Source organism: Furipterus horrens, unplaced genomic scaffold (genome assembly GCF_987537825.1).
Source record: "Furipterus horrens unplaced genomic scaffold, mFurHor1.1.pri manual_scaffold_17, whole genome shotgun sequence".
NCBI classification, from domain to species: Eukaryota; Metazoa; Chordata; class Mammalia; order Chiroptera; family Furipteridae; genus Furipterus; species Furipterus horrens.
In genome coordinates, this window is record NW_028327187.1 from 107,334,108 (window position 1) to 107,348,422 (window position 14,315).

General features: G+C 36.4%; 1 protein-coding gene across 4 annotated transcripts in view; it reads right to left on the bottom strand.

Moving 5' to 3' along the window:
• The window catches only part of CNKSR2 (connector enhancer of kinase suppressor of Ras 2), a 272,213-nt gene that overhangs the window by 145,063 nt on the left and 112,835 nt on the right, over positions 1 to 14,315 (bottom strand). For all 4 annotated transcript variants that reach the window (XM_090264455.1, XM_090264454.1, XM_090264453.1 and 1 more), the window contains exons 6-7: positions 13,662 to 13,781; positions 2,319 to 2,378 (exon numbers count right to left, since the gene is read on the bottom strand). In XM_090264455.1, coding sequence (XP_090120581.1) covers positions 2,319 to 2,378; positions 13,662 to 13,781 — 180 coding nt within the window. The remainder of the gene's footprint in view (positions 1 to 2,318; positions 2,379 to 13,661; positions 13,782 to 14,315) is intronic.

Here is a 14,315-nt window from a genome sequence, read left to right on the forward strand (position 1 = left end):
GACAAGGTGATATCATAGGGAATTCCAGTTTGAAGTAGTAACACAAGTACTATTGAGAGGATAGTTCATCTAGGATATTAACCCAACCTTAAGAATGATGTCATAACAAGAAAAATTTTTTTTATTTAACAGCACCTTTAGGAGTTGGGTATATTAATAAATCAGACAAGGTACTATATAACAGTTCTGAAAAGTTTGTAAATCATTACTTTAATAAAATTGCAATTATAGAGTCAATCCTTGTGCTATCTGGCTCACAACTGATCTTTTTAAAGGACAGTATGAAAAAAATATCATGCCAATGGCTCTAGTCATGATGTAAAAGAAAATGATAGTTGATATATAAAATTCAAAGAAACTGAAATGACTTTTTGTACAGATAAGTAAAAAAGGGACTAAGTCTTATAAATTACAGACTTCTAATTCTAAAGGGGAGCCTAAAGATCATTTTGTCTAAACCCTACATTTTCCATATGAGAAAACTAAGAAACTAGGGTACACAGCAAAGCAAAGTAACTTACCCACTTTAGTGAGCAGCCTAACTAAGACTCAACACAGATCTCCTAATGATAATGACTGAAGGTACCAAAAATAGTAAAATATCTTCAAGAAAAAAGAATTAAGTGGACTATTAATATTTGTTCATATCTGAACTACTCACAGGATCAATCTTTCTGTGATAACTTGTCCATATATTAAATATTACTGAATAATTAATATGATCAAAGCATAGCGTTCAACTATTTTTTTAGACAACATACAGTATAGGAATGAAGTTCCTCCCAATTCTTCAAGATACAGTTCAAAATCACAATTTCTGTGATTCCTTCTCTGATTTCATATGGCAGTATTTACTATCCTTTCCTTTGTCCATCTATGCAAATTTCACAGCCCGTTTACACAGATAAATGCCTGCTTGCACTCTGTAGAAGGAACAAGCTAGTTTAACTGTTAAATTCTTTCAATACCTAGCCCCGTGCCTGAAACATAGAAGGTATGAACAAAGGTTTGTTAAACAAACAAATGAATAAATGAGTGATCAGAGGGATATACAAGTATATGAGAATGATCAATAAATGAAAAGTATATAGTTTACAGTATCTCACTGCATTTAGAAATTTGAAGTAGTTCACAATGTGAATTTAAATGATACTCTTGATCCCACACACCTCTCATATTTAATACCAAATGTTGAGGTCAGTACAGCAATCCAACTATAACATATTACATGTTTCATCATTCACAGAAACCAAGAGAAGTGGGGGGATCAATGAATAAAAGTAATAGGGTAATTAGATGACAATGTTGACTTTTTAAAAGAAAATTCTGGTAAAATGTTGAGATCAATACTAACTTGAGGTTAACTAATTCCACCTCAGTCTTCTGAGAAGGAACACAGCATAAACATGCAATCTGTCAGAATTTCTAAAAAAAATTCAAAGACCTGCACCTCCTTAAAAGAGTAGGAAGGAAATCTGGGACAATCCAATGCAGGAATAATGATTTATTATGCTATTAAAACATATTAAACTGGTAGTATTAATGCCCAACATAGTGACTTCACATTTCTGTAGCTTTACAGCATAGTCTTCCACATTTATTAACTTGTTTGATTTTTCACAACCTCCTAGTGAGGTATGCAGTACAGGTGGTATTATCTCCAACTTATAGATTAGGAAACTAAATTAATGAGAGGGTAAGTGACTTGCCAAAAATTACACTGCCATTAAGCTGCAGAACTGCTTGTACGATTGGGGCCCAGGGACTCACTCTGACCCACTGCTTGCAGTAGTTCTCACAGAGGTGGGGTCTGAGAATCTGCATCTCTAACAGGTTCCCAAGGGAAGTTGATACTGCTGGTCCAGGGAGGTCCTCATTGAAAACCACTGAGCTATACCATGCTGCCTCCACTAAATGAAGCTGAATTATACAGAAGGTATTCAGAAAGCATGACTTATATGAAATTTCTTTCTTATGTGAGCTAAGTTTCCTAGCATAAATAAACTATTTGACAGATGCAAGGGAATTATTTTAGATGTCACAATAACTTGTCATGAACCAGAAAATACTTAACAAAGACAGATCTCTGCCTGCAAACAGAAAACATCTGATTTAGTAAATAGCTATTCTAAACTAAATAAACTGATTGAAATCCTCCCTAAACTAGCAGTTACTAACTCAATATATCTTTAGTTTTATCTCCTAATTAGTTCACGCTCTCAGAGTCAACTGTAATTACGTGAGATATATAAGTTGTTTAACAATAAAAGAAAAAAAAAAAAAACACAAACCAAAATTTGAAATGTTACAATACTTACATTTTCTGTAGTTCCAGTAATCACATGGAGGCCATCGTATGTTGATTTAATATACATACCCTAAGAAAAAGACAGCATCAGAAAAAAGTTGAGCAACTAGAATATTTCCAAGTATATTATTTACAAAAAATTACTCTATCAAATTATTATTTTGTTAAAAAAATTTAATTTCATTTTTCAATTACACTTTATATTCAATATTATTTTGTATTAGTTTCAGGTGTACAGAATAGCAGTTAGTCATGTACTTTGCAAAGTATTCCTCTCAAAATTTCAAGTACCCACCTGACACCACACATAGTTATTGCAATATTGTTGAACCCTTTCAAATTAAAATTGCCACATACCCCAGGATTGAATCTATGGTTCAATAATGCTGCCTTTAAATTGGTAAGAAACTCCTATCTGAATGTGCTGGCTTCTAATGTTTGCCTGAATAAAGCTGTACACAGCTTAATCAAATAACTACTTGGAAAGTACCCCTGGCTGGTTTGGCTCAGTGGATTGAGCGCCGGCCTGCGAGCTAAGTGTCGCTGGTTCGATCTTCCAGTCAGGGCACATCAGAGAAGGAAAACTCTGACTCCAAAAAACCTCCGCTGCCTTGCGGCATACCTCTTCAGGGGAAAGGCTAAGGGAGTAAACCCCGACAGAAAATCCGGAGCCGGAGTCCCTAAGGCGGTTTGACGTTGTAGTCAACACCGGCAACTCCTGCGGCGCACCTGAAGCCAAGCTGTATTGACTCCGTCTTTCCCTTGGACCCTTCAGCTGCGAAGAGAGGGGGGGGTCTGCTGCATGGGCAACAGCAGACCCTCCATATCACCCTGCCCAGGCTCTGTAGCTTCAGCTTCACTGGAGAGGACACTCCAGCGTCATCGCAAGATGTCGATTCAACACGGGAGGAGACAGATACCGTGTCACTCCCGAGTTGGACTGCACAGCCATTCTCGGCGGTGCAGATAGACTCTTAAGAAGCTACACCATCGTCTCTCGAGACGGACGGCTGCCGACGAGGATGACGACTTGGAAAGTGAACTGCCTATGAAACTTGTAAAATGCAGCATCATAATGCAATACCCTGAAGAAATAACACACTTCACCGCCCCCAAATTCATGCTATATGTCCTGTGGCAAAATAAAAGTTATAATGAAAAATTCAAACACTGGTATGTAGTTAGCTTATTATACTTGTTAGATATTACATAATAATAAATAGGCTTCTACAGAGCCACTTCAACTACAACTAACTAGTGACAGAGAGTGATAAAATACTGTTAATAGAAACTGTTTCTCCTGCTCTATTTTAGTATCCTGCATTTTCTGCCTCTATTTCTTATTGATGAAGTTTTAATAATTATATCAAATCATCTCTAGATCATTAATAAAGAGGTAGTGCATGGCAACCACCCTCCTAATAGAGGATGGGATTCCATTTTCCATTTAAATAAATCCATTTTAGAAAAAGCTTCATAAAATGTAAACATTATCCAGAAATCCTCAAACTAAAGCTTTTAGAACAAACAAAAACTTTAAATTATGGATAGTGATAGGATTTTAAAAGAAAAATATCACAAGAATGTATTCACATTTTAAATATTAAAATATATTCATTTAAGTAAATCAGAAAATAATAGATGATTTAGTGAATGGCTTTTTTTCTTTCTAAGAAAGATTCTGTTACTTTACATTCTATTTGGGGGAAAATTAACTGGACTTTACATATAAAAGTGCTTTGCATTTCAAAATATTGGTTTAAAAATAAAAAATACTAATTTTAATAAACTTGAACTCTGAAATATAAGGGACTTAACAAAACCAACAATATCATTTCAGAAAAAGCATACATTTAAGCACTTATGTTAGAAAATTACTATAATGTTAATTTCCCATACCTTTATGTTAATTATCTCTCACTGGTTTGAGAGTCCAGAGAAGGAAAACTCTGACTCCAAAAAACCTCCGCTGCCTTGCGGCATACCTCTTCAGGGGAAAGGCTAAGGGAGTAAACCCCGACAGAAAATCCGGAGCCGGAGTCCCTAAGGCGGTTTGACGTTGTAGTCAACACCGGCAACTCCTGCGGCGCACCTGAAGCCAAGCTGTATTGACTCCGTCTTTCCCTTGGACCCTTCAGCTGCGAAGAGAGGGGGGGTCTGCTGCATGGGCAACAGCAGACCCTCCATATCACCCTGCCCAGGCTCTGTAGGTGCAGCTTCACTGGAGAGGACACTCCAGCGTCATCGCAAGATGTCGATTCAACATGGGAGGAGACAGATACCGTGTCACTCCCAAGTTGGACTGCACAGCCATTCTCGGCGGTGCAGATAGACTCTTAAGAAGCTACACCATCGTCTCTCGAGACGGACGGCTGCTGACGACGGTATGTTAATTATATATTTAGATACCTGAATGTACATGTATTTTCATTGAAAATAAGTAAAAAATATAAACAAGAAACAGTAAAGATAATGGTATGGCATTATTAAAGAGTCAGTATGTAGGTTTTAATTCTGAAAAGTTATTTCATAATGTCATTGTGTCCAAAATGTTGGTATCAGTTCCTAAAATGGCTGAGCCTGGATCTCCAATGTGAAAGAAAATGAATGTAATTTTAAAAGATGTTCACTTACCTGTGAACTCTAGTTTCTTTCTTTTTAAAAAAATATTTTATTTATTTATTTTTAGAGAGAGAGGTAGAGGGTAGGGAGAAAAAGAGGGAGAGAAACATCGATGTGTGGTTGCCTCTCGCACACCCTCACTGGGGACCTGATCTGTAATCAAGGCATGTGACTTGACTGGGATTGAAACCAGCAACCTTCTGGTTCACAGGCTGGAACTCAATCGTTGAGCCACACCAGCTAGGGCTGAACTCTAGTTTCTTAAATGAAAGTTCATCGCTATTAAAATAAATTACTAACCTTAACATGAGTGCAAATAGAAATTATTTAAGAAATTGGCTAGTAGTCCTTGGCTATGACCATGTGCTAATATTCAAGCTTACACTAGTGACAAGTGTATAACATACTTTTGAAGTTAATATTTATTCCAGTGTTTACTGGAAGGTAAATATAATGGTGCTGTTATAGAACTCAGAAAAGGACAAGATTCTTAAAATCATTCCCCACCACCTGCCCTGGGAATTAACAAAATGACATCAAGTTAATATAGGACCTTAAAGTATATTTGTAAGAGCTCAATACTAAATTTTGTTTTAGTTTTGTACATAAAAGGATTGTGAGCAGATAAAAGTAGAAAAGGACAGTGAAAGAAACAATATATATTGCTTAGACATACAAAACAATCATCACTCATTATTTGTCACCATTTTCACTAACACCTACTTGTTACAACATGCCAGGGACTGTTTTAAGTATTTTACATTTATTTCATAATAACCTTTGAAATAGAAACTATAATTTCCTCTGTTTTAGAGATAAGAAAACTGAAGCAAAGAAAGGCTGGGGAGTCTGCCCAAGGTGGTGAAGCCAGTTTTCAAGACTATGCAGTCTGACTCCAGACCATAATCTCAACAGTAGGCTCCTGACTTATTGATTTATTAACAGTTAGGTGAGTTGTATAACTTCACTTATCAGAATATAATATTTGGCAACTATAGCTATTAAAGTCATCTATTCAAAACTACTGAGAACTCTTTAGCACACATGTATTATGTGCAGTACAGTTATAAATATAGAGTAACTGGGTTTAATATTTTACAAATTTATTTTAACCACCCATCTATTCTGACAACTGTAAGCCGAAGTTGATTATATTCCTCTCCACAGCTCTTTCAACACCGTGCATTACTGATTATGGATTAAGGTGTTTGACAAGTGCTCTAAATAATCAAATAAATGATTAGATCATAGAGGAAGTCTAGTATCCCAAGAGAAATGTTTAGAAAAGACATTTTAGTTATTGGGATAATAAAAATTCATGGAGATAATCTAGTTATGACTCTAGAGATAAAATCTGTGTGTAATTATTGCACATACCAGGAACTTTTAAAATGGTAATTGTAAGCTAAAGCAAGTATCTATTAGTTATAGGATGAAGATCTCATTATTTAGACATAATTAAATGTTATATAATTTATATTAAAGCGATTTTTTTCAGATGGATAAAAATGCTTAAATGCTTTAATAAAGAAGGATCTAGCTATATAAACAGGATTCAATACTAGCAATTTCATAGTTATGAGCAATAGAAAGAAAAAAATCACATTTTTTAAAATGCCACAAAGAATAAGGATATTTTATTTTACACAATATTTTCACTTTTAACATCAATAAATTATTTTCTGCAACTGCTTTTAATAGGGGGGATAAATGGTAATGGACGGAGACTTGACTTGGGGTGGTGAACACACAATACAGTGTATGGGTGATGTGTACCTGAAACCTGTAAAATTTTGTTAATCAGTATCACCCCAATAAATTCAATAACAAGAAAAAATAACAAAAACTAATTTCTTCATCCTTTGGGTTTCCCTCTGGTAGCACTAATGAGAAAAATGGCCAGAAGTCATGGACCAAATGAAGGAAAAGAAACAAGTTGCTTGGATGAGCTTCGAACTAATCAATTTCTGAATAATGAAGAGTCAACAGAACTACATCTGATCACTTGTTCACCTCTGAGAAAGGCTCAAATAGCAAGAGGACATAAGCATATAATTCAAATGGCTTTTTTTGGAACTGAGACAAAGCTGGGCTTCCATTTAATCAAAACGTTCATTCTCCCCTTTTCTTTTCCCAAAACCAATTAATTAATTCTGGAGCTGACTTGAACAGCTTCCTCTCTCCTGCTCAGCTTGCCAAAAGGACATTTGCTTTACTCTGTCTCTGAACATTGGTTAACCAATAGGAGCCAAAGAAATCTCACAGTCAAGTCAATGAAATAAGGCATATTTGGAGATGGTCCAAGTGCCTAAATAGAAAAAGAACTCTCTGAGGCTAAGAGGCTTCCCCAAGGATGCCCACCCCCTCAGCCTTTTATTTTCTATTCAGCTCATCTCTTGGCTCTGATCTAGTTTAGATATGCTTAGCCCTTATTTTTCTTATTTAATTTTCTGCCAATTGTTGTTTAAAAGAAACTAGTTTCACATTTTAATCATAACTAAGCACGTTTTCCACCATTCCTTATAATGCCCAGGACTCTCAAATCTAACAAATCCTAGGAGATTTGACTATTTAGGTAGAAAGCTGATGAACAATTTATCAAGTTTATCAGTGGAAGAACAAAGCAACTATGTTCTGCCTATGAGAGATGTTCTGTATTGAAACTGGTGGAAGACCTGCAGAAGTTTCTAAGTTAATTAAACTTTATTAAAGCTTGGTATTCTCCCACCTCTTTCTATTTCTTTCCTTCGTTTACTATTTGTACAACTCCTAAAGCTAAGCACAAGCTAGATGTTACCCAAACCCTCAAATCTATTCAAATGTGACTGAGTAAAATTAATTAAAAGTTGTCTAATTTAAAAAATGATACCTTGAATAAGTCATGCAAAATTTCTATTTAGTCATCTCCCCTTTAACATAAACCATGAGAAAGAAATAGTTTTGTAGTTAACTCTTTTATGATTATTCGACATTTTAGTTTTTTATTTTCTTCCCTCTGAAATATCTTCTTAGTAAAGTGCTGCCGACTGTCTTTTAAAAAAGAATCTCTTTAGATAGGTCCAGTTTTTTAAAGTATACTTTATTATGTTGTTACAGTTGTCCCAATTTCTTTTCCCTTTGCTCCCCTCTTCCCAGTACTCCTCTTCCCTGAAGCAATCCCACCCCCCTTAGTTCAGTCCATGGGTCTTGCATATAAGTTCTTTGGTTTCACCCTTTCCTATATTATTCTTAACTTCACTCTATTTGGTACCAACCAATTATGCTTTATCCCTGTACCATTTCCCCATTTCTCCCCCTTCCCCCTCCCAGCTGATAATCCTCCAAATGATCGCCATACCTATGATTCTGTTCCAGTTCTGGTTGTTTGCTTAATTTGTTTTTGTTTTTATTTTTTAGATTCGGTTGTTGATAGTTGTGAGTTTGTTGTCATTTTAGTGTTCATAGTTTCGATCTTCTTTTTTTTAATTTTATTTTTTGGTTTTTCAATTACAGTTGTCCCATTTTTTCCCCATTGCTCACTCCCACCCAACCCACCCCCTCTCCCACAATCATATCCCTCCCCGTTGTCCATGTCCATGAGTCTTTCATACAGGTTCCTTGAATAAACCCTTCCCTTACTTATCCCCCTTCTCCCCCCCCCCACCATTGACTGTTATTCTACTCCTTGTTCTATTTAGTTCATTTGTTTGTGTTGTTCTTTAGTTTCCTGTATTAGGTGATATCATATGGTATTTTGCTTTCTTTGCCTGGCTTATTTCACTAAGCATAATTCTCTCTAGTTCCATCCATGTTGTCGCAAATGGCAGGAGTTCCTTCTTTCTTTCTTCTGCATAGTATTCCATTGTGTAAATGTACCACAGTTTTTTGATCCACTCCTCTACAGATGGGCACTTAGGCTGTTTCCAGCACTTAGCTATTGTAAACAGTGCTGCTATGAACATAGGGGTGCATAAGTTCTTTTGAATTAGGGTTTTAGGATTTTTCGGGTATAATCCTAGCAGTGGAATTGTTGGTTCAAAAGGCAGTTCCATTTTTAGTTTTTTGAGGTAATTCCATATTGTTTTCCATAGTGGCTGCACCACTCTGCATTCCCACCAACAGTGCAGTAGGGTTCCCGTTTCTCCACATCCTCGCCAGCACTTGTTGTTTGTTGATTTGTTGATTATGGCCATTCTGACTGGTGTAAAGTGGTATCTCATTGTGGTTTTTATTTGCATCTCTCTGATGGCTAGTGATGTTGAGCTTTTCATGTGTCTATGGACCTTCTGTATGTCCTCTTTGGAGAAGTGTTTATTCATGTCCTTTGCCCATTTTTTAATTGGGTTGTCTGTTTTCTTGATGTTGAGTCGTATAAGCTCTTTATATATTTTGGAGCTCAGTCTCTTGTCTGAGTGATCTTCTTTTTCTTAAGTAAGTCCCCTTGTTAAGATTTTTTATTTTTATTTATTTATCTTTTTGGTTTTCAATTAAGTCCCTTTGACGTTTCATATAATAATGGCTTGGTGATGATGAACTTTTTTAGCCTTATGCTGTCTGGGAAGCACTTTATCTGCCCTTTCATTCTAAGTGTTAGCTTTGCTGGATAGAGAAATCTTGGTTGTAGGTCCTTGCTTTTCATCACCTTGAATACTTATTGCCAGTCCCTTCCTGCCTGCAAATTTTCTTTTGAGAAATCAGCTGATAGACTTATAGGCACCCTTTTGTAGGTAACTCTCTGCTTTTCTCTTGCTGCTTTTAAGATTCTCTCTTTATCTTTTACCTTTGGCATTTTAATGATGATGTGTCTTGGTGTGGTCCTCTTTGGGTCTAGCTTCTTTGGGACTCTCTGTGCTTCCTGGACTTGTATGTCTATTTCCTTTGCCAAATTTGGGAAGTTTTCCTTCATTATTTTTCCACATAAGCTTTCAATTTCTTGCTCTTCCTCTTCTCCTTATGGCACCCCTATGATTTGGATGTCAGCACGTTTAAAGTTGTCCCAGAGATTCTTAAGCCTCTCCTCTTTTTCTTTTTTTTTTCAGTTCTTTTTTCCTCATTCTGTACCGGTTGACTATTTTTTTCTTCCTTACCTTCCAAATAATTGATTTGAACCTCGGTTTCCTACCCTTCATCATTGGTTTTGTGTGGATTTTCTTTCATTTCATTTAGCACAGCCTTCACTTCTTCCCTTATGCATTTGTCATACTTAAGCATATCTGTCAAATCTGTGAGCATCTTTATCACCAGTGTTTTGAACTCTGCACCTGTTAGGTTATCTATCTCCTCATCTGTTAGGTTGGCTATCTCCTCGTCACTTAGTTCTCCCACTGGAACCTTGATCTGTTCCCTCTTTTGGGCCATACATCTCTGTCTCCTCATCTTGACAGGCTCCTGTGTTTGTGTGTCTCTGTGTCTTAGGTAGAGCTGTAGCACCTGTTACATTGTAAGAGGTGGAGCCTTAGGTATTCATTAGTATAGGGTGATCCGTCTCACCACGTTGTGGTGCTGTATGTGGAAGAGGGCTCTGTGAGGGAACAATGCTGCTTGTTCAGCACTCGCCCCTTTTCCAGGCACTTCTCCCACCTCTGCATGGAACTAGTGCCTCTCTAGCTGTTGCCCTCGCCATCGTTACCATAGTGGGTGGGTTTGCAGATATTTCAGGACTGTGGGGGCCCTTTAAACAGGCAAACTCTGTTGAGAGACCAGCAGTTTCTTCCTCTGCCCTAACCCCCACTTGTTTGCATAGTCCAAAGCAATGGGGCTTTATTTTCCCTGGCACTGGAACCATGAGCTGTGTGGTCTGGTCTGGTGCTGGGAGCATTCCCCAGGTGTCCCTCCCAACTTTTTCAAACATGTGAATGCACTATCTGCTGGCCTGCCATTGTCGCCGCTGCTGCCAACACCACACTATGTCCTCTCCGCTGGGGCAGAGCAGCTCGATTTTCTGGAACTTCTGGTTTTCTCTAGTTTTGAGGTAGTTGTATTCCTTCTTTGTTGTGGAGGGAGATACAGTGTGTTTGTCTAGGCCTCCACCTTGGCCAGAAGTCCTAGATAGGTCCAGTTTTGAAGTAATTATCTTCACAGCCCCATTTAGTAATTCCAACTTTAAATGTGGGATAATGGAACAAACTTTGTTCAGATGTACTTCATTTACATTTACCTGGACTTAAACCCTGCCCTTATTGTGTATAACCTATGTGTGATACAGGGCAAAGTGGTAAAGATCTGTAATTCAATTTTATCATTTGCAAAATGAGAAAATTAATACCTACTCTATAGAGTTGTGAGGAAAATACCTGCCAAGTAGCCAGCACTCATTTCTTCTCTTTTTGCTTCTAGTTCTTTCCAAGACTAACTGAATCTGATTCTTGGCATTTTATATTTATGACTATTCCAAAGAACAGACCCAGGTTTACCTCTTTTAAATTTAAAAAATAAAAGGCTATAAAAATTAGAGGAAAAAACCAGGCTTTGTTCTCAGATCAATACCACCCTTAGAACTGCAGACTCATAAAACTACAGAGAGCTTTGAAGATGATCTAGTCCACCCTTTCTGTTCCCTAAAGTCTACTGATAAATAGATCAAGGCCAAGGAAGTTAAATTTACTTCCCCAACCTCCTCCAAGTCACACTCACAGCAATATTTATGTAAGTGATTTGTACCCAGGTGTCCTGATTCCTAGTCTACTATGACATAGTAATCAGTTCATAATTTCCCCCTCTATAAATCATGCTTAGAGAGGTTCCTTTCATTCATAACAACTGAAGAGGGATATGTTAAAAAGAAAGTCTTTAATATTATGGGTTGAAAGATGTTTTAAATAAAACTGGGCTAAAAGGAATAGTAATAATTTAAAATCATGAATATTACTTCAAATAAGTGTATAAATGTTACACATAAGGCCTTAAAACGAATCAAAGTTAGATATAACACATAGTTTACAATGATGACAATGCTCACTGGCTATGTTCAACATGCTGATTTCAATCTTCTCAGGAAGATGCCAATAATAACCACAAAAGCCTGAGAAATTATGCTTACCTAAAAGTAATTTTCCAAATATTATAAGAAAAGTCACTATATAGAAGGATGGCTTCGAACGGAAACATCACTGGTGGCCAATGAAGAGTTTGCCCTCTAAAAGAATTATATACATATACGAGGTCTGTTCTGAAAGTCCAGCCGTTTTTAAAACAATGAGAACGGATTCCACGACATCGATGTAACATGGCAAGCAAAGAGAGTAGACTGGAATGAGGATGCATGAACAATGACGACGTCACTGTACTAGTCAGTGAGGGCGTTGAGTGACCATGTGTACTGTGTGGTTGTCATATTCAAAATGACTGAGTGAACATAGCAATGAATCTGCATCAAATTTTGTGTTAAGCTTGAACATTTCTCCGTGGAAACTATTAAGATGATTCAGAAGGTCTCAGCTATGGGCAACTGGTGATTGGCAGCTTCATCACAACAACGTGCCTGCTCATATATCATGTCTCATGCAGAATTTTTTTGGCAAAACATCAAATCACCCAGGTGACTCTGCCCCCATACAGCCCAGATTTGGCACCCTGAAAGTTCTGGCTTTTCCCAAAACTAAAATCACCTTTGAAAGGGAAGAGGTTTCAGATCATTGATGAGATTCAGGAAAATACAACTGGGTAGCTGATGGTAATTGGGAGAACTGTGGGAGGTCCCTAGGTGCCTACTTTGAAGGGGACTGAAGTATCATTGTCCTATATACAATGGTTCTTGTATCGTCTTCAATAAATGCCTCTATTTTTCATAGTACATGGATGGATACCTTCTGGACAGACCTCGTATATTTAATTGAAGAAGAAACACCACATAAAAAATTAAACCTGCTTAGAGACATTTAATAATATATAATCGGAATTAAATTAGGGTCAATTTCTAATATTTCTATTTCTTTTTCTAAAGTATCATTAATTGCATTCTTAGAAAATAGATACAAGGAGGAATTAGAAATACCGTAGCACTAACCTAACATGCAGTAGTTATATAAGATGTTCTCCAGCTTCCTTTTTTTTTCTGTCTTGAAACTGGCAGCAGACCTTTTGTTTCTCACTCGTTAATATTGATTTTATATGCTTTATTTTGAGAGGTTTAACAAAAAGATGCTCTCCCTTGGGTTACATTTATAAGCAACACGATTTTTAATAAGGTGAACAAAACACAGAAGATGATTACCTTTATTATTACATAATAAACAAGTACATCTCATGGATGTTAGCCTAGTTTTGGCAAGATCCACCAGTTTACTCACCCTTATAGAAATAATGGGTGTCAGTTAAAAAGAATATCATATTTGTTTACTTTACCTACCCTAAGGGAAGAAAGACCTATTAAAACCAAAACAAACCAAAGCAAAACAAACAAAACACCCACTCTCACGAATGTAACATTGTGGTTCTTATAAAACTCTTAATTGAAACTTCCTTTAAACCTAAGGATTTTTTGTAGGAAGTGAAAGAATGCAATAAAAGCTAAATTATTACCAAAGTAAACAGGGTAATTCAAAAATCACCATTTTTAATTTTCTTTCATTTTCATTAATTTTCTTATATCTTCTTATGACAAAATCCCACTACTTTAGCTCCTTTAGAAAAAAATACCAAAATGTTCAAAGTTTGTTAAAATTAATGGATTCCCAATTTCAGAGGCTGATTTGCCCACATCTTTAGCTATCCGCTGATGGATGATGGCTTTGATAAACATGGTATCTCTTACCAGCCCTTCACTTGGTTTGATGTTTGCCAGCTGAATCACTTCCAGGTGGGCTGACTGTGAAACCAGAGGATCTGATGACAGGGATATGATGTGGTCACAGACCCCAGAAAGAGTTTTACACTGAAAGCAAACGAAGAAGAAAAAATTATGGTAAACAAATGTAACACATAAATCACATTTTGTTACTTGTTTTACAAGGAAAAAAAGAGAAACAGTAGGAGAATCTGGCATTTTATTCTATAAAATCTATATTAAAAAGGTATTCAGGTAAAAAAATATTCAGGTACACAGCACACCTATATTCTAAAATATGGATACAAAAACTATACATGAAATATTCAAGAAAGTTATGGTTATGTGCTAGTTCCAGTATTTGATTCATCAGACCTAAAATAAAATGATTTTTCTAAACAATCTAAATAATTTGAGAATTTCTTGATAGCAACCATCAGACTGAAGTGAATTCAATAACTTAAATATCCTTGCTTTTTTTTTTTTTACTTCATGATCAGAATAGTTGAAAAAATTTCAGCCAAGGTCCAGGGAAGATGAGTCTCCTAAATATGCTTGATGAACTCTTCCTACTTATCCATCTAGGTTTTCCTGCTCAAGATTACCTTTATATAGTTTTCCACCTCCTCCAAGCAAAGTTTG